Source organism: Lepidochelys olivacea (assembly GCF_965140295.1).
Source record: "Lepidochelys olivacea isolate rLepOli2 genome assembly, chromosome: 1".
Lineage (NCBI taxonomy): Eukaryota > Metazoa > Chordata > Testudines > Cheloniidae > Lepidochelys > Lepidochelys olivacea.
The window spans coordinates 295,250,136-295,270,751 of NC_140411.1; the positions used below are offsets into that span (position 1 = coordinate 295,250,136).

A 20,616-nucleotide genomic window follows, 5' to 3' on the forward strand; every position below is an offset into this window, starting at 1 on the left:
AAGCAGAATAAATGGGTATATTTTAGAGATGAGGTATTTTGTTGCAGCAAGAAAGGCAGAATGGAGAATGTTAGTCACAGTTTAGTAATTGCCTAAAAAAGCAATTGTATAAGATTTTCTTCATAGTTCCAAAAAATGCCCCCATTTTACTGCATCTGTTTTCAATTAAGTATTTATATTTCCAGAATACTCCAAGGAAACAGGATTAGGTCCATTACAAAGAAAGCATTTTCTGGTTTGGATGCACTTGAACACCTGTAAGTAGCTGAAATTCATATTTAACCCAGCAGTGACCAAAGCAAATATCAAGATTAACCAAAACAAATATAAAACTACCAAGCTTACCTCATGACTGTCTGAATGAAGCAGATTTACCTTGTTCATCAGTAGTGTGGTACGTCTTAACAAGAACTTTCTGTCTAGGAATTCTGCTCCAAGTGCTATATTTTTAAGTGAACATCAGGATACTATAGAAACTTGTCTTTGTTCTTTTGTTTACTGAGCTGATTGCTGCATTCTGTACTGATAATATAGAGAGGTATAGCTTGAATCTTTATTTTAACCTTTATTTGAGCTAATAAAATGGATTTTTTTTTCTAAATTTTTTTCCCTCCCCCAGGGATCTAAGTAACAATGCGATCATGTCAGTGCAAGGAAATGCATTTTCGCAAATGAAGAAACTTGAAGAATTGTAAGTTCTTGCCTCCAAAATCTCCATATTAGAAAATATGTAAGCCATAAAAGATACCGACAGATTCAGTATTAATCTCTCACTGCAACAATTCTGAAGTCATGTAACAAATGGTTCATCAGTAGATTTTCTCTGTAGGAGCTGCATATGAGCTAGGTAGCATCAGGCAGCAAGTGTTCATTTTCTATTCCATTTGGTACCTAGAGTCCTGAGTTTAAACTGGTTGATCCCTAATACATGAGATAAGAAAGACTTATTAATGTACTGTAAAGTGGTATCACTGAACTACCACTTACTGTACCAGTAAAATGCATGTCATAATTCTTTAGCAAAGACCCATCTGCAGATCCTTCTTATTGGCTCCCTCTGTCCTGAATCAGCGGAGGAGCAGTTGAAAGTAAAGTCATAAAAGTGCTTTTCTGAGGGAATGCTGTAAAAGCTCTTTCTCTGTTGAGCTAAGTGCAACAGCTGTTACAGCTAACTCTTGCTGAAGCAGAAAAGGCCTTTGTTTTCTTTCCTTGAGTCACAGCTAATCTCTTGTCTCCGGTGCTCCTGTTTCATTCCTTCTCTAACTTTTCTTGTCTCAGCCCTGCCCAGTCTAGTCTCTGGAAACAAGATTGTGCAACATGACAAAACCGGATAAGTCAAAAAGAGAAGCTGCTCTTTCTGCGAGGAGAAACTACCTGAAACTTTGCTGGGGAACAAATGTGTGTTCCATTGTGGCTCAAGATTGCTATTCTGGGTCAGATGCAGAACCGCTTAGAGGCTGTCCCTCTTCTTCCTTCCCAATACCTGACAACATTTCCCAATGTTCAGGCCTCGGAGAGAAAGCAGTCAGCAACCTTCAGACAGTAGCATCCACCAAGGGAAGTAAGATGCTTAATTACATCATGCTCAGGGAAGTTCTGAGCCCTGCAGGGATGTGGACATTCCCTCTGTTTATAGAGCTTTTTCTAATGTCTCCCATGCCCACTCCCCAGAGTTCTCAAGTGTGTATCTCTCATGGCTGGTAAATAACTGGGCAGATGATAGGACATGCTTTCCCAAAATTGGCTGAATTAAATCCTTGTAATATGCATTCCCAGCAATTTCACCCATTCAAAGGACCGTAGAGAAGGTTAGCATGGTGAGGGTATGACTGATGTTCACTGCATCATGGTGGTCAAGAAGGCCATGGTTTTCTTCCATCCTAAAAATAGCAACAAGACCACTCTTCATTTAAAAAAGACCTGTTTCTTCTGGATCCAGTTCTGCCTGATGATTTGGCATTTTTAGGTTTTGAGCACAGAGCACTTGTGTGGAAAAACTTGATTTGAAAAGGGAATGTTCAGAGCTGGTAACATCCTCCCTTTTTCTTCTGGAAAGTAGTTAGCACAGAATTTCTATACTAATAAATGGGTGTTTCACTCACTACAAGTACATATATTTATCCCCCTGGACACGCACAAATTACTACAGTCTTTCCTCCAACAAGGTAACTTTTAAGACTTTTATCATTAGCTCTATCTAGATCCAAATACTTATGAGTAGTCCTCAGGGAGAAGTTTGATTTCTCGCTATTTTTGCTCCAGATTTGTAAGAGGTCTCAAATTTACTCTTCCAAGTAGGAAGAGTTCAAATTTTTAGTGGAAGTTTAAGTTGGTCTATATTCATTCACGGAATGTTCTTTTGAAACTATTAGTTTGGTTTCTTTGCATTTCTTCTTTTTGAATGTTACCATTCTCCTAGGTTTGGTAGTACTTTCAATGGAGGACTAAGTCTGCATTTGTGGTCCTTCAAATATCTTCCTAGTTCCTTTCCAAGATGAACTGTAATTTCCATCACTCCAGTTGTTTTGAGATCTGTATTTTAGCGCTAATCCTGTGGAGAAAAGATTACATAAATTGAGTATTTATGGTTCTAGCTATTTGAACTGATGTGAAGCTGTGAGTTTTTAGTGCTATTTCTGACCTTGATCTGAGATTAAACAAAATTTTGTAATGTACTATCGGCAATTGGATGCCTTTGCAGTTCAAATGCTTACAAAACTGGGTGTTTAAGCTCCAGCAAACGTTAAGACTCAGAGTATAAGATCTCCAGCAACATCTTAGGCAAAGAGGGCAGGAGACTCGGTTGAAAGCCAGGATTCTGAGGTGAAAATCCAGGCCTAATGAAGTTGGGGCAAAATTCCCAGGGGCAGGATTTTACTTGTGGTCTCATAATACATAGTATCAGAAGATACTACAAAGTGGATCTTTTGGTCTTCATCTTGGCAGCGGGTTTCCTGAGGCCATGGGGATCAGTATTTCTGCTGTTCATATCACAACATAGGGATTGGTGTATACCCACTACTCACATAAATACCACTGTTACCTTACTCATGCTCCTTCTTTTGTCAGTCCTTGTACAGTTCTTTAGATAGCTGTACCCCAACAGACCTCAGTTGGGATACAACTTGTAGTTGGGCTGAGCTTTTTTTCTTCCCCCAGAAAGTTTTTCTTTTGTGAGGGTATTTGAATTATGTAGGTTTTGGAACTCCTCTCGTCTGAGTGTTCTCTCAGGTACCCTCTTTACATCACTGCCCTGCCCCTTTATGTAACTGTCCTTGTCCTGACTCAAGATGGGGACATGCAATTGTAAAGAGACACAAATGTGACTTTTCAAAGAACAGAATAAGAATGAAAATGTTTGCTTTGTAGACCTGAAGTCTAATAATGGTGTCATGTGAGAACTGGGTGACATTAGTTTCTTTTATAATAAATCATTTGTGTTTAAAATTAAGTTTTACAAAAAATCCTATTGACTTGTACTGTTTGGGTGGATCTGCATTTTGTATAGAAAACATTTAATGTAATTGTTTTCCTTAGGCACTTAAATACATCAAGTCTTTTGTGTGACTGCCAGCTAAAATGGCTACCACAGTGGGTATCGGAAAACAACTTTCAGAGCTTTGTGAATGCCAATTGTGCCCATCCTCAGCTGCTAAAAGGCAGAAGTATCTTTGCTGTTAGCCCAGATGAGTTTGTGTGTGGTGAGTATAACCACTTCTCCTCACCTTCATAGGTTTTGCTTAGTGAATTTATTTTACACTGCTTTATCTGGCATGTTTTGATTTCTCTTGTTGGACTGAGAAGGGTTAATATTTTGTTTTTAATGTTTTGTCCTCTGCTTCCCAGACTTTTTTATCTGCAGGTACTCAGAGCTTGTGGTTTCATTCCAGATGGGGAGTAACATTTTTCTGACTTAATTTCATGTATTGCATACTTGCATGTTGCATACAAAGGAAAGATCAGTGGTTTGTGGTGGTAAATTTACGTGCTGCTAGAGTTAAAATATGAATACTGTTTAGGTAAGCACCATTTAAAAAATGTGGTGCATCTTGATGTACTTTAACTGACATGCCCATTAATATATGCAATATATTTAATTATATATGCAAATTGCATTAGTGCTTTATTAAATCTGAGATTAATTGCACTAAAGTTATATATTGAAGTATAGTTCCCATGGTAACCTTGACCTTGTCTATATGGGCTTTAAAACAATATTTTCAACTTTAAAAATCATTGTGACCGCATATACATTTCTTGTTTACGTTACTAACACCTCACTCTTATAAATGATTTTGATTTATCTTCTTGACCTGCTGCTCACAAACCGGGTTGAATTTGTAGGGGAAGCAAAAATGGATGGGAACCTGGGAGGCAGCAACCATGAGATGGTCGAGTTAAGGATCCTGACACAAGGAAGAAAGGAAAGCAGCAGAATATGGACCCTGGACTTCAAAAAAGCAGACTTTGACTCCCTCAGGGAACTGATGGGCAGGATCCCCTGGGAGAATAACATGAGGGGGAAAGGAGTCCAGGAGAGCTGGCTATATTTTAAAGAATCCTTATTGAGGTTACAGGGACAAACCATCCCGATATGTAGAAAGAATAGTAAATATGGCAGGCGACCAGCTTGGCTTAACAGTGAAATCCGTGCTGCTCTTAAAAAAGAAGCTTACAAGAAGTGGAAGATTGGACAAATGACCAGGGATGAGTATAAAAATATTGCTCGGGCATGCAGGAGTGAAATCAGGAAGGCCAAATCACACCTGGAGTTGCAGCTAGCAAGAGATGTTAAGAGTAACAAGAAGGGTTTCTTCAGGTATGTTAACAACAAGAAGAAAGTCAAGGAAAGTGTGGGCCTCTTACTGAATGAGGGAGGCAACCTAGTGACAGAGGATGTGGAAAAAGCTAATGTACTCCATGCTTTTTTTTGCCTCTGTCTTCACGAACGAGGTCAGCTCCCAGACTGCTGCACTAGGCAGCACAGCATGGGGAGTAGGTGACCAGTCCTCTGTGGAGAAAGAAGTGGTTTGGGACTATTTAGAAAAGCTGGACGTGCACAAGTCCGTGGGACCGGATGCATTGCATCCGAGAGTGCTAAAGGAGTTTGCGGATGTGATTGCAGAGCCATTGGCCATTATCTTTGAAAACTCATGGCGATCCGGGGAAGTCCCGGAGGACTGGAAAAAGGCTAATGGAGTGCCCATCTTTTAAAAAGGGAAGAAGGAGGATCCTGGGAACTACAGGCCAGTCAGCCTCACCTGAGTGTCTGGAAAAATCATGGAGCAGGTCCTCAGGGAATCAATTCTGAAGCACTTAGAGGAGAGGAAAGTGATCAGGAACAGTGCTGCACTTAGGACAGAAGAATCCAATGCACCGCTACAGACTAGGGACTGCAAGGCTCGTTAGCAGTTCTGCATAAAAGGACCTAGGGGTTACAGTGGATGAGAAGCTGGATATGAGTCAACAGTGTACCCTTGTTGCCAGCCAATGGCATTTTGGGATGTATAAGTAGGGGCATTGCCAGCAGATCGAGGGACGTGATTGTTCCCCTCTATTCAACACTGGTAAGGCCTCATCTGGAGTACTGTGTCCAGTTTTGGGCCTCACACTAGAAGAAGGATGTAGAAAAATTGGAAAGAGTCCAGCGGAGGGCAACAAAAATGATTAGGGGACTGGAACGCATGAGTTATGAGGAGAGGCTGAGGGAACTGGGGATTTTTAGTCTACGGAAGAGAAGAATGAGGGGGGATTTGATAACTGCTTTCAACTACCTGAAAGGGGGTTCCAAAGAGGATGGCTCTAGACTGTTCTCAGTGGTAGCTGATGACAGAACAAGGAGTAATGGTCTCAAGTTGCAGTTGGGGAGTTTTTGGTTGGATATTAGGAAAAACTTTTTTTCACTAGGGGTGTGGTGAAACACTGGAATGTGTTACCTAGGGAGATGGTGGAATCTCCTTCCTTAGAAGTTTTTAAGGTCAGGCTTGACAAAGCCCTGGCTCGGATGATTTAATTGGGGATCAGTCGTGCTTTGAGCAAGGGGTTGGACTAGATGACTTCCTGAGGTCCCTTCCAACCCTGATATTCTGTGATTCTATTAATCCAATTCACTTTTCTGTAGTTACGTTTTTACCTTTTGCATTTCTCACAGGTTAGACAGTGAATACTAATTAGAATCCGTTTTATTTTCAGGTTTGTAGTGCTGCAAATACTTCAGGGTAGCTTTTATTGTTTCCTGTCAACTTTGGGTTGAAAGTATCCCTTCATAATAGTCTTTCAGTATGTAAATTATACAATAGCTTAACACATACATTTTGTATTAATATGCATTTGCAACAAAAGTGCTGTTCACAGATGCTAAATACTGCGTGTCAAATATTGTCACTTTGTTGTCTAATCATGTAATGAAAGACCCTATTCTAATGTACAAAGTGGGAACCTTAATTCTTAATTTCTTGACTGTTTTAAGATAAAAATTTGGTACTTAATCTGGCATTAATATATATATTTGCTTGCAATTTCCATTAATAGAGGAAAAATTAAAGTTGACAAAATACTTTATTTTGTCCTGGATTTAAAGAGGTAAAATGGAAATTTCATCTTTCTTCACTATAATTTTGTTACCACAACAAGTTCAACATTGCTTAATTTTTATTAATCCTACCCTTATACCTATACAACCTCACAGGTCTTGGTGGGATTGCCTAGGTATAAAGGAGCACAGAATGTGCTTGGTGTCATGGTCTTGTTGCTGTTTTAATAGCAACTATTAACATTACTGTCTTATAAAAGTGTTTAGCTACTCTTAATTTAATATTGAAATATTAATGTATAAATTTCTAAAGCTGATGTGGACAGAACATAAAGTAAAGAAATTAATAGGGAGCTAATGAAGGACATACCTTCTTTATGAGGAAATCATTCCAGTGAGGAATTTGACATCTGAAAATAGCACTATCTATTAAGAACATAACATAAGAATGAGCATAATGGGTTAAACCAAAGGTCCATCTAGCCTAGTATCCTGTCTTCCAACAGTGGCCAGTTCCAGGTGCCCCACAGGGAATGAGTAGAACAGGGGCAATTATTGAGTGATCCATTCCCTGTTATCCGGTCCCAGTTTCTGGCAGTCAGCATCTTAGGGACACCCAGAGCATAGGGTTGCATCACTGGCTAGCTTGGCTAATAGCCATTATTGGACTTACCCTCCATGAACTTAATTCTTTTTTGAACCCAGTTTTACTTTTGGCCTTCAGAACATCCCCTGGTAATGAGTTCCACAGGTTGACTGCATGTTGTGTGAAGAAATATTTCCTTATCTATGTTTAAATCTGTTTTTCGTTGGGTGACCCCTGGTTCTTGTTATGTGAAGGGGTAAATAACACTTCCTTTTTCACATTCTCCACACCATTCATGATGAGACCTGTATTATATTGCCTCTTAGTTGGCTCTAAGCGGAACAGTCCCAGTCTCTTCAATCTCTCTTCATATGGAAGCTGTTCCATAGCCCTAATCATTTTGGTTACCCTTCTCTGTACCTTTTCATAACTGCATGCAGTATTCAAGGTGTGGGCGTACCAGGCATTGACAGAGTGGCATTATGATATTTTTTTTGTCTTATTATCTGTCCTATTCCTAACATTCTGTTAGCTTTTTTGACTTTCACTGCTCATTGAGAAATTGTTATTAGACAACTGTTTACGATGATTTCAAGAACTTTCTTGAGTGGGAACAGCTAATTTTGAACCCATCATTTTGTATGTATAGTTAGGATTGTGTGTTCCAGTGTGAATTACTTTGCATTTATCAAGTTGAATTTCATCTGCCATTTTGTTGTCCAGTCACCCAGTTTAGTGGGATCCCTTTGTAATTCCTTGGATTCAGCTGTGGACTTAACTGTCTTGAGTAATTTTGTATCATTTTCAAACTTCGCCACCTCACTGTTCACCCCCCATTTCCAGATAATTTATGAATGGATTAAACAGCTCAGATCCCAGTACAGGTTCTTGGGGATCACTGATATTTGCCACTCTCCATTGTGAAAACTGATCATTTATTCCTGTCCTTGGTTTCCTACCTTTTAACCAGTTACTGATCCATAAGAGGACCTTGGCTCTAGACTGTTCTCAATGGTAGCAGATGACAGAACGAGGAGTAATGGTCTCAAGTTGCAGTGGGGGAGGTTTAGATTGGATATTAGGAAAAACTTTTTCACTAAGAGGGTGGTGAAACACTGGAATGCGTTACCTAGGGAGGTGGTAGAATCTCCTTCCTTAGAGGTTTTTAAGGTCAGGCTTGACAAAGCCCTGGCTGGGATGATTTAACTGGGAATTGGTCCTGCTTTGAGCAGGGGGTTGGACTAGATGACCTTCTGGGGTCCCTTCCAACCCTGATATTCTATGATTCTATGATTCCTTTATATCCCATGACTCACTTCAGAGCCTTTGGTGTAGGTGTAGGACCTTGTCAAAGGTTTTCTGAAAGTCTAAATACATTATATTTACTAAAAAGAAAAGGAGTACTTGTGGCACCTTAGAGACTAACCAATTTATTTGAGCATGAGCTTTCGTGAGCTACAGCTCACTTCATTGGATGCATGCCGTGGAAACTGCAGCAGACTTTATATGTACACAGAGAATATGAAAAAATACCTCCTCCCACCCCACTGTCCAGCTGGTAATAGCTTATCTAAAGTGATCATCAGGTGGGCCATTTCCAGCACTTGTACAGATACAGACATTGGTTAGTCTCTATCTGTATTAAGTGGTGTGTGCCAGTTAAATCTTTAAAATGCAGCAATCACAATGTCTCTAGATATGTGTTCATAAAAAGACATAAAATTAACAACATATTAACTGCACAACATTATTTATTAATAGGAATAGAGAGACCCCTTTTCACATGTCAGATAAAAGTCTGGCTAAACAGAAGGGTGTGTTTTACTGTGCCTAGAAGGTTGATAAACTTGGCCTTTATTGGACCAGGAAAAAGAAGCAAGGGCAAAGAAATGAATCTTTTAGTACGTTGCTGTCCTGCCTTGTCATGTGAAAGCACACAGATGAAATCTTAACTTAGAGGGCAAGGCCAGTGGCATTGGTGGGGCTTGTCCCGTGGAGTTGGTGATTGAGGCTGTTGAAATGGAGATGCATTTGTACCATTGGCCTACACTTTCACCATCCAGGTCTTGGGCCGAAAGTTGCAACACATTGTGGCCCCCGTAATTTATGGCATTTATGTGTCTGCTCTGTTATCTATTCTGTAATATTGTTTTCTAAAAATTGTATGAATTTCTGGTGATGAACTAAAAGGAAAGAGTTATTGTTGCAGTGTCCTTTCCCTGAATACAACTTCCAAATTGAATAGAGGCCACCTTGTTTGGCTCCGGAGCATATTTGTTAAATTAACATCTCAGTGGGAAAAGGTGCATTTCTGCAGTGCTTAGTATTCTATCAAGCTGTGCTTCTTTCTTCTCCTTTTGTATATTTCAGATAGAATGATTACACATCTGAAGAAATGCTCGTTACACAAGAAGTTATTTTCTTTAACTTTAGAATGATGTACACTTTGTATGTTAATTTAAAATCTTCAGTGCCAAGTTGGAATTTTGAAAACAACTCAGAGGAAAAAAATTTAAAATTTGTTAATGGGATGGACACATGGAATGAGTGGTCCATAATAGTGTAGCTCAAACATGGCCAAATTGATGTACTTCACACTTTCTAAAATTATGCCTTTCAAGATGAAAGAAAGCATGAACAATTTCAGGCCAAAAATAAACTTTTGAGAAAACTGTTCACAATTGAAAATAGGTGCAGAAGTGACCTGTATTGACTGCTTAATTATACAGTAGTCTTACTATAGTGATTTTGTAACCAAATAAAACACGCTTAATAGCTGTCTCTTTTTTCCTTTGCTTATAAGTCAAGTGCTGAAGTTAATGGCTTGAAGAAGATGATGAGAAATATCCTTTATGGATTTTATTTTAAAGTGTGGTTCTACTCTGAAAATGGGCTATGTGAAAATGGCAGAATTTTACTCAACAGATCAGTTCCTTTTGTATATTGTATCGCATCTGCTTATGTTAGTGCCCTCCCTCCCCCAAACAAATGTTTTTAATACTTTTAACGTCTGTCTGCAGAGCATAGACAGCACAGCCACAAGAGAATGAGCTGCATCCTATTCCACCTCTCACATTATCAGTATAAACATTTAGTATGTTTCGGTAAATTATACCAATGCAAAACCACTGAACACAGTGTGGTGACGTAGATGTCACCAAGGATATAATTTGGCTTGTGGAACTTATTATAGGTATGATGCACAAGAAAGAAATAACCCAACAAGACTCTCAGATCCCAGGTTGTATTTGCAGGACTGGCTGTAGAACACATTTTTACTTGTAAAATTAAGTGCGTTTTTACTTGTAAATAATTGAAGGACAATAAACATGGAATCCCACAAAATACAAATGGTAAGTGCTCCCCCATCATACAAAACCCCACATGTGATCATTGTATAGTATGCTTAGCAGATTTTCAGCACTGCTGCATTTGAAAATTGGAGCAAAGAACTGCAAATCACTGGAACCACAACTTGTGTGTGGGTTGGGGGAGAACCCTGGAGTGTCTGACAATCTCTGGTGGCAGAAAGAACGATGTTTTGGTGAAGAAAAACTTATTGCAGCCTTAGGTGTAGAAAAAAGGAGTCTTGGCTTCGTGACTGAAAGTCAAAGTAGCTTTTACAGATGTTAAACTGTAGTTCTCTCCTTTTTATATATAAACAGCACATAGTCTGCTTTAGATGTGCTTTCTCTTCACTAAGAGAGGGCTTAGCACAGTAAACTCATAAATATGACATCTTTAAATGCCTGGAGATAAATGAAATCTAAAACTAAACCACTATATCTCTGCTTTATAAATACTTGTCTGACTTCTCTCAAACCTATAAAACAAAGGCTTACAAAATCTTTTTCTAAGAAGAGTCCTGGGGACCCAGGTATTTGCCTCTTTTCATCAGTGTCACAATTTTTTCCCCTTTCCCATCTTTACAGATGATTTTCCTAAACCACAGATCACTGTCCAGCCAGAAACTCAGTCAGCAATCAAAGGCTCCAATTTAAGTTTCATATGTTCGGCAGCCAGCAGCAGTGACTCCCCTATGACTTTTGCATGGAAAAAGGACAATGAATTACTGCATGATGCTGAAATGGAGAATTATGCACATCTCCGTGCACAGGGCGGTGAAGTGATGGAATACACTACCATACTTCGGCTACGCAATGTTGAATTCAGCAACGAAGGAAAATACCAGTGTGTGATTTCAAATCACTTTGGTTCATCCTACTCTGTCAAAGCCAAACTCACAGTTAACAGTAAGCATCCTGTTTTACCTGTGCATTTGAAGAGGAAATCAGTGTAAAGCAAATTAAAATATACAGTTTTCTTTTCCCACTGCATTATTTTTAGAAAATGCTTTATATCCTAATTTCAGCTCATGAAAGCATGCTGCTTCCAAGATATGTTTATTATTAAAGCTGCATCTAAAGGGCCCAACCAGAATCTGTCCCTATTGTGTGAGGTGCTGTACAAACACAGTTAAGAAACAATCCCTGTCCTGAAGAGCTTGCAATCTAAATAGACTAGGGAAAGGATAGGAGAGAGAAGAACCCCAGTCCACCTTTTACAGGGGACAACGACCTTCTCTACTGAGGTACGCAGACTGTGACTTGGCAGAGGTCAACTCTGCTACAGGCTTCCTGAATGAGGATGAAACCCACGTCTCCTGATTTAAACATAAGGCCATCTTTTCTCTAGATACAAGTTTCGGTCTTGTGAGGTTTTTTTCCAGACCTTTGTGCACCAGATCCTATCTGCAAAGCCTTGCACATCGCTGTTGTTGAAACTGGTATAAGTTTTATGCTTATTGGAGTTGGGTGTACTGAAATTGAGAAAATATTGTGCAAAGGAGGAAAAATAATTTGCCCCAAAATTGGAAACAAACCTACTTGTATCTGGTTAAACTTTTTGTTTTGTTTTTTGCTTTAGTGCTGCCTTCATTTACAAAGATGCCCATGGACCTAACCATTCGTGCTGGGGCAACGGCACGATTAGAATGTGCTGCAGTTGGTCATCCAGTACCGCAGATTGCCTGGCAGAAAGATGGTGGCACAGACTTTCCTGCAGCACGCAAGAGACGTATGCATGTCATGCCTGAGGATGATGTGTTCTTTATTGTTGATGTAAAAATTGAGGACACTGGAGTTTATAGCTGTACAGCTCAAAACACTGCTGGGAGCATTTCAGCTAATGCAACACTGACAGTACTAGGTGAGAAACTGTTGATATGTAATGATATAAGTCTTTTCTATTGAAGTGGTGTGACAAGTTTTGCCATACTTTTAGATGTTATTAATAAAATGTGTTATAGGGCTTAATAGGGAGATGTATCAATTCACTACTAGTGAGTGCTTTTGGAGGCACATGTTTAGCTGAAAAATGTCTTTTCAGATGAGTTCTGTGGTAATGTATTTCGTGAAGTCGTCATTTGTGAATCAATGGCCATTGGTTAGAAATCCATACTTATCATTTTTAATACACAATCATTGTTCTAATAAATAATAAAATAGAGTTACATTTTCCATTTAAATGCATAGTTTAAAATAGAAATGATTTAGTATACACAGAGAAAGGAGGAGGTTGCTGGGATTTTTTCCTGAGAAGTTCAGTAATAGAAAAAAGGAAAAAGTGAAGTTTTTTTTTTTATTATTTTTTTAAATTCAGAGTTGGCATCTCCACTAATAATATATTCTAGAGAACGCTATGCTAATATGTAACTTATTTCCTCGGTTTTTTTTCTTTTGTAGGGCTAGTGAGCATCTAGTTGTGATCACTAAATGAGCTGACGCCAGTCTTTTAGCTCAGGCTCCTGGAATATGTCTCCCCTTCTCCCCCACCAGTAGAAAAACTATAAGTATAATTAGGCCTTAATGATGCTTTCAATTTAGTTAAATCATTTCCCAAAACTGTTAGCTACCTCAGTGTTTGTGTAGAAATTTGCTTCTAGAATGGTGCGTGGCAACAACCTAGATATTTTGTCTTAAACATTTTGGGGTGATTGCAAAGAGCATGTGTATTTAGCAGATGCATAACTGTGTAGTCATTTGTCTAAAACAGGGGTGGCCAACCTGTGGCTCCAGAGCCACATGTGGCTCTTCAGAAGTTAATATGTGGCTCCTTGCATAGGTGCTGACTCCGGGATTGGAGCTACAGGTGCCAACTTTCCACTGCTCAACCCCAGGCCCTGCCTCCACTCCAGCCCTTACCCAACGCCCCCGCCCCTCCCTGCCCGCTCCCTCAGCATGCTGCACCCTTTCTCCTCCCCCCTCCATCCCAGAGCCTACTGCAAAACAGCTGGTCGCGACGGACAGGAGGCGTGGGGAGGGAGGGGAGGTGCTGATCGGCGGGACTGCCGGCGGGCACCGGGGTAGAGGGGGAGGGACTGTGATGTGGGCTGCTGATGTATTACTTTGGCAATGTACATTGGTAAATTCTGGCACCTTCTCCGGCTCAGGTTGGCCATCCCGGTCTAAAACATGCCATCTTTCTAAGGATTAATGTTTAGAAAAACACACATGTTAGAAATTTTGTGATTTTAATATTACCCCAACTCATTTGTTTTTTGTTTTGTTTTTGTTTTTCTGTGGATTGGGTTGGAACCACCTATGTTTTCTTATAAAGGTAATTTAGATTTTTTTTTCCCAGAAACACCATCATTTTTGCGGCCCTTGCTAGACCGAACAGTAACAAAAGGTGAAACTGCAGTCTTGCAATGCATTGCTGGTGGTAGCCCTCCGCCTCGGTTGAACTGGACTAAGGATGACAGCCCGTTGGTGGTAACAGAAAGGCACTTCTTCGCTGCAGGCAACCAGTTACTGATTATTGTGGACACAGACATTGAAGATGCTGGGAAATACACTTGTGAAATGTCTAATACGCTTGGAACAGAGAGAGGCAACATTCGTCTAAATGTAATTCCCACTCCCACTTGTGATTCTCCTCAAAACATTGCTCCATCATTGGATGATGATGGATGGGCCACAGTCGGCGTAGTGATCATAGCAGTGGTTTGCTGTGTGGTGGGCACTTCACTTGTGTGGGTGGTCATCATATACCACACAAGGAGAAGAAATGAAGATTGCAGCATCACAAATACAGGTGTGTAAACTGAAGCTTGGCAGTGCAAAGGAGTCCTCAAATGTGTTTGTGGTTGTTCTCCCATAACTTTCTTCCAGAAATGTTTGTGTGTTTTGACTCAAATTCAGAAGGGTGAATCATTTGTTGCCTTCATCATGTTGCTGGCTGGTTTAAAAATATTTCAAAGAAACCTAAAATATACTGATGGTTTTATGCATATTTCCCTCCCCCCCCTCTTAAATTACAGATGAGACCAACTTGCCTGCTGACATTCCAAGTTACCTGTCATCCCAGGGAACATTAGCTGAAAGGCAGGATGGGTATGGGTCATCAGAAAATGGAAGTCATCATCAGTTCATAACTTCTTCAATGGGGGGATATTTTTTACAGCAAAGAGATAGTAATGGTAAATACTTTAGGTATAAAACTTGGCACTGTTTTGGTTACTAGAAATCAGATACTACAATTCATTACGTTAGTTAGGAAGACAATGACACCAGTGAAGCATCTTCGTTAGTTACCATGTAGGCCCTGTGACTGACTTACTGATTGCTTCAACCCATTAAAATAATATTTGAAGCTGAGATTTTACTATGAAATACAGGGATGAGAAATGCTTGTGCTGATAACAGAAACTTGGTTTTACTGATCCACTTGACATATGGCCTTGTCTACATAGAGAAGCTTCTTCAATATACCTCAAGTATGAATTTAAACTGATTATACTTGCACCAAAACAAGATGAGTCTACACATGAACTCTACGAGTGTTAGAGTACCTTTTTTGTTGTTTCAGTTAGGTCTCTTGAAAGAAAACTTAAGCTATACCCCTCCTCATCCTCCAAAAGCACTCTTTTATACAGGAATAGTAGTGTCCATAGGGGGCATTATATTGTTTTACTATATGTTTAACCAATGAAACTTTCCCGTGTAAGCAAGGCCTTAATTTTTGAAAGCATCTCAAAATGATCATTGTGTTTTTAGAGGAGTAATCTACTCTGTAACACTTGATGACTTGTAGCCATTATTTGGACCATGGCTTCAGTATTCAGAGCAGAATCTTTGGTTGCAAATGAACTCATTGCGTGATTTTTTTTTTTTTAAATGAAATCCTGGCTCTTCTGGTATTTATTTTATACTCCTAGAAGATAAGCAGACCAACAGAGTGGTGACATGCTGAGAAATCTTGACATCGCCATTCTGGAGAGGGTTAGGGCTAAGGTGTAGCAGCCTTATAAAGCTGTTTAACTGAACTCTTGCAAACTCCTGCCCCTCCAGGAAAAGTGTTCTTAAATTCCACTGCAGGTTTCATCGCTGTAGTTGTTTTATTTGCAGAAGAACAAAACTCCACTAGTAAAACTAATTGTGCAGGATGAAGCCTAGAAAAAGGAGTCTGTTAGCTGATACATCGTGTCTTTATTTTTAAGGCATTTGTCATCTAGATAATGACAGTGAAACAGACCTGGAGGTTGTTACAGATCCATTCTTATGCCACTATCTGGGGACTTCAGGGACTGTGTATTTAAAAGGGAATGCTTATGGCTCTGACGTTTTTGAAGCATACCATACAAGTAAGTCAAATAAATATTTTAGTCCTGTTTCAGTCTTGCCTTATAAGATTCCTAGTAATCCTGATTTCTCCTTTTTATTAAGGCTGCAGCCCTGACCAAAGAACAGTGTGTATGGACCCATGTGACTCTACTTACTTAAAGAAAAAAGAACGCTATCCATATTCACTTGGAACATTATCACATTCACCAGAAGATCCCTTTGACCAGTATGTTGGCAGCATTGGAATGCAGGCTACAAGTAGTAAATTGCTTGACTCTACTTGCATGCCAAGTGAAGGAATTGGAGTGAAAAGCTTGACTCTAAACTCCGACATCTTTGATTTGAACAGAAATCAGGAACCATCCGCTATTACCACTAGTAGCACTTTCATGGGTATGTTTCAGCTACTGCATTTCTTAAAGCTGCAAACATCATTTGTATACATATGTTCCTTATGACTTGCATGTACTAGAAAACATGTTTATCCTTTAGTCAGAACAGTAGTTCAGGGTGATACTCGGTGATTGCTTATATGATTGTTACATATTGTGAGAAACGTATCTAAAAGCTGGTCACATAAGTAGCCTACCTTTTTTTCAGAGAAACTGAGCACATGCAGTTGCCCCTGAGTTCAGTGGGATACTACAGTTTATCAAATATATACTGTTTGAAAATTTTGGCAATTTAACCAATGAAACTTTCCCATGTAAGCAAGGCCTTAGTTTGTGAAAGCTAACTTTAGTATTACCTCTTTTCCTCCATTATTTATGTAGTGCCAGGAGCATGCAGGGCACTTCATACTCAGACAAGGCCTCTGAATAGACAGTGCACCAACACTTGAGGGGCTCAAAGGCAGGGCCAGCTCTAGGTTTTTGCCACCCCAAGTTCCAAGAGTGCAACTGCCCAAGCAACAATAAAAAAGAAAAAGGGTGGCCGAAATGCTGCCCCTGGAATTCTGCTGCCCCAAGTACGTTCTTGCTTTGCTGGTGCCTAGACCTGGTCCTGCTCAAAGGAGAAACAAAAAGCAGTGTGACTATATGGTGAAGTTATGAACAAGCCTTTAGTTTCTTGATTATTAATAATTTTTCTGATGGATTTAAAAAAAAGATTCCGTACATTATAAAATATATTTTACTATACAAGGGGAATAACTTCTGCATGTATTGCTTAGTTGATAACATCACAGTTTCTGGGTAACTGCACCTGTATTCCCCCTCCATGGTCCCTCAGGGCACGCACGTAAGGTTTTCTGCTCCCAGCTGTCACCTCTCTTGGGTGAAGACCCATGTGTGTCTCCCTCCTGACTGGAGTTTTAAGGCTTCACATCTCCCTACCTTGCACTATGATATTCCCAGCAAGCCAGTCTGCTTAAAGACTAGTGCCTGAGCTTTTGCTTTCTTTCCAATGGCTATGAAAAGTGTATTGCCAAAGGTTACAAGCTATCACGCAGCTCTTTCTAAGCAAGCACACTTTTTCTTAAGATAAAAGCATTACAAAAAATAAAAATAATAAAACAATAAACAGATTTAAACACACACTTAGCATACCAGGAATCACCCATCAATCTTATGGGGCCCTAGTAGGCTAGTGTCTTTCCAGCCCTTCCATGAGGGCCTCCCTTTGTCCATTTGCTGCATCAGAAAGAAGCCATAAGTCAGTTTAGGTTCATCCTTTTATATCAAAAGCTCCTCCGTTGTTTCCTAGCGTCTGGAAAACCCAGCATGAACTAGTATATACAAACCACCCCAGGGGGTGGAACATCTCGGGAGTTGTTTAGTCTCAGTGACTCACCTTAATCACCCCCCACTGTTTTTAGTTCCTGTGGTAGCCTCCCCCATGGAGTAAAACACAATCATGCATGAACAGTTCACAACTGTAATACAAGAGAGTGCGCTTTTTAGGACCATATGTCACAAGCAACATTCAGTTACCTCCCAGAAGAACTGAGTTTGGTAATGACTTAAGATAGACCCTTCTTCGGTAAAATGCAACTGATTGCAACCCTACTTCAAACCTGCCATATGTTTTTAAAGGTCTACATAGCATAACTTATTGAAGCCAAGTGTCACTAGGAGCCACTTTTTGGGGGGTGGTATGTGTAAGTGTGGTACCTTAATCAACAGATCTATGCCATGTGTCAGTCATATCTAATTATATTTTCTGTCTGTGAAAAAAGTGAAGACTTTCAGTGTAATGGTGTTAGCTGTGGAGTCTCCACATGGAAAAGGGAGACGAGAAAATGTGGTATTTTCTGGCTAGTGCATCAACAGAATTGTTTAATGAAGATTCAGTTGAATGCCAAATTCTACTTGGGTTACTCCTGTACTAGCCAGCTGAGAGCAAATGGGGTATAAATGAAGGCAGAATTTCACTGGCAGGATCTTTGTTACTGATGTGTGACACAAGCCAGAAAGAACACTGTCTGGCATTCAGATTGCAGGGTGTGTAGTTTTTATATATATAAAATTATAAACAGCTCTTAATATCAGTCTAGCTAAACAGAGTGAATGTTTGAGTCACTTTTCAGAGTACACCAGTCCAAAAAGCATGTTGAAAAGATTGTTCTTGGTTATGCATTAGAATGATTTTGCAACTTGTTTTCATGTTTTTGTTTGTATTTTGTGTTTTGAGAATGAGGAAATTCATGGAAACATAAACAAGGAAATTAAAGGGGGTGGGTTCTTCTGAATGGTTATCAACCAAGTTATTCACTTTGGAAACACTTTTAACAACTCATCTAAGAGTTTTAAATGGGTACATATGAGTATAGAGGGCTTTTTTCCCTTTGGGTGGGGAATAATAGTATGACTTAGAAACAAAGCCAAATTTCATTTCAGAGAACTTGAGCTGTGTCCTTGATTTGTATTCTCGTGTACAGCCCTTGGTAAGACTTAGAGCTGTTAACACCAGCATTTCTTTCCTTACAAATTTCTATCTTGCAGGAACATTTGGAAAGTCTCTATGGAGGCCTCAACTAGACTCTTTTTCAAGCTGTATGCAGCCAGCAAGTTGTCAACCCAAAACCTTCCATAATAATAATTCTCAAGCCTCATTGGACTTTGACTCAGAGGCAGAGGAAGATGGAAAGGACAGGACGGTTTCTTATGAGGAAAACAGCATTTGTACTTACAAACAGGCCTTTGAAAACTTTAGGACTCCTACTTTCCAGTCTTGTGACCTGAATACATAGCTGCTTTTGGACTGGCCATTGATAGATGGAACCAAAGGAAATATTTTTGACATACTACCTCAATGTGGAGCTTTATTTAAAAGGGGTGGGGGGAATCCATGTTTTTAATGGAGCTATGAAATCGGAAAGAATGAATACGTTTTTATACAGATAAAACATAATTGCCAAAATGTTATAAAATTTTATACAGGGAATACATTCCTTAGAGAAGTACTATATTTCTAATTATTTTATAGCTTTGTTTTATGCAAATGGTATCTCTTGTAAATTAATGATGTAAATAATACTATGTATATTTCCTGTCAGACTTCATTTTATTGAAATGAGTACTAAAGCATCTTAAACTTGTACCAATATCTGTACCTTTTTATGAATGGACGTTCCGTGCTGTTTGCAGGTACCATGCATCTTATTTGCACATCACTTTTAATAAAATATGCTGCCTTGTGGTCTTGAGACACAATAGAGTATGAAAAATGCAAGGTGGAGGTATGTTGATAGAAATTGAAAATATATGTTGTGTATATAAGCCTCTGGCCCTTATCTCATCAGTTTGTCTAAAATGTAAAGGATATGGATTCACTGTACTAGATACCTGCTGTCCTTAGAAGTGGTTCTGGTCATGCAGCTTCCCCAAATTGTCCCACATGTGCACAAGACTGGCTGTATAGTCAGCTGTCTAGCCACGGTGCATACAAATAACTTGAGTGTACACATCTGGTGGTGGATATGCAGATTGGACACACACACATACACAGCGAGCAACTAGTTTAAAAAAGAAAAAATCAGACCCTAGACGTTTGCCTGGTAGTATCATTCTCCTCTCAATAAATGGCTTGAAGATTAATTATTTCCCAAATATTCAGTGCAGGTCAGAGTCTGTGTTTTCCCCTATGTTTTCTCGACTGCTCCTCCAATCACTTCCACAACCAGCGTAAAAAGGTAACCAATGTACAAGATAATTCTTCCTTGGTTTAACTTCTGCTGCTCTTCCATTTGTGTCTGCTCTCTTCTCCATATAGATAAATGTGAACTGTACTTCATTCCTCACTCAAGTTGAGCAGTTGTTATAAGTTTAAATACTTGCTAGATTAAATTTAAATTGAGGAGCCCAATATTATTAGCCACCCTATACCAAAGAAAGACACTTACTATGTGATGGCAATTAAGACTAAATGAGAATTTTCCCTTTTGTTTTCCTTGATACTGATATCCAGTATTTAAAAAAGCTGTGAATTTTCTGGTCAGCAATGTATTAAAACAATGTGCCTCCCCAAGTTTTACTACTACAGGACTTACGTTTTCAGATCTGCTCACTTAGAAGGCGCAAATTTATATAGTTGTCAAACTTACTTTTAAACCAAATTGAAAGCAGCTGTTAGACTAGAACATCATAGACGGTTTTCAGAGGATACGTCTGGAGCAAAAGGTTTCCCTGCCTAAAGTAGCTGACTTAAGGGCTTTTTGTTGTTTGTAGCCAGAAACCTGGTACGCAGATTGCAGAGTAATTTCCCTCCTTTAATTTAGGCGCCAGTATTAGAGACAGGAAGTTAATCCATCCTTAATCACTGGTGGTCTGAATGTAGAGAATGGATTTTGCATGCTTTAGTTTATCATATTGCCAGATTTCTGAATCTGATTGTTAATTTGCCTTCATTGCAGCCAGATGTGGCGATGTGGTGAC

General features: G+C 39.4%; 1 protein-coding gene across 1 annotated transcript in view; it reads left to right on the plus strand.

Moving 5' to 3' along the window:
- Positions 1-20,098, plus strand: part of LRIG3 (leucine rich repeats and immunoglobulin like domains 3) — a 52,600-nt gene extending 32,502 nt beyond the window's left edge. Inside the window, exons 10-19 of the mRNA XM_084617875.1 lie at positions 186-257; positions 620-691; positions 3,538-3,701; positions 11,051-11,371; positions 12,045-12,326; positions 13,761-14,213; positions 14,440-14,598; positions 15,619-15,762; positions 15,845-16,135; positions 18,685-20,098. Coding sequence (XP_084474001.1) covers positions 186-257; positions 620-691; positions 3,538-3,701; positions 11,051-11,371; positions 12,045-12,326; positions 13,761-14,213; positions 14,440-14,598; positions 15,619-15,762; positions 15,845-16,135; positions 18,685-18,932 — 2,206 coding nt within the window. The 3' untranslated portion in view covers positions 18,933-20,098. The remainder of the gene's footprint in view (positions 1-185; positions 258-619; positions 692-3,537; positions 3,702-11,050; positions 11,372-12,044; positions 12,327-13,760; positions 14,214-14,439; positions 14,599-15,618; positions 15,763-15,844; positions 16,136-18,684) is intronic.
- The last annotated feature ends 518 nt before the right edge of the window (positions 20,099-20,616 follow it).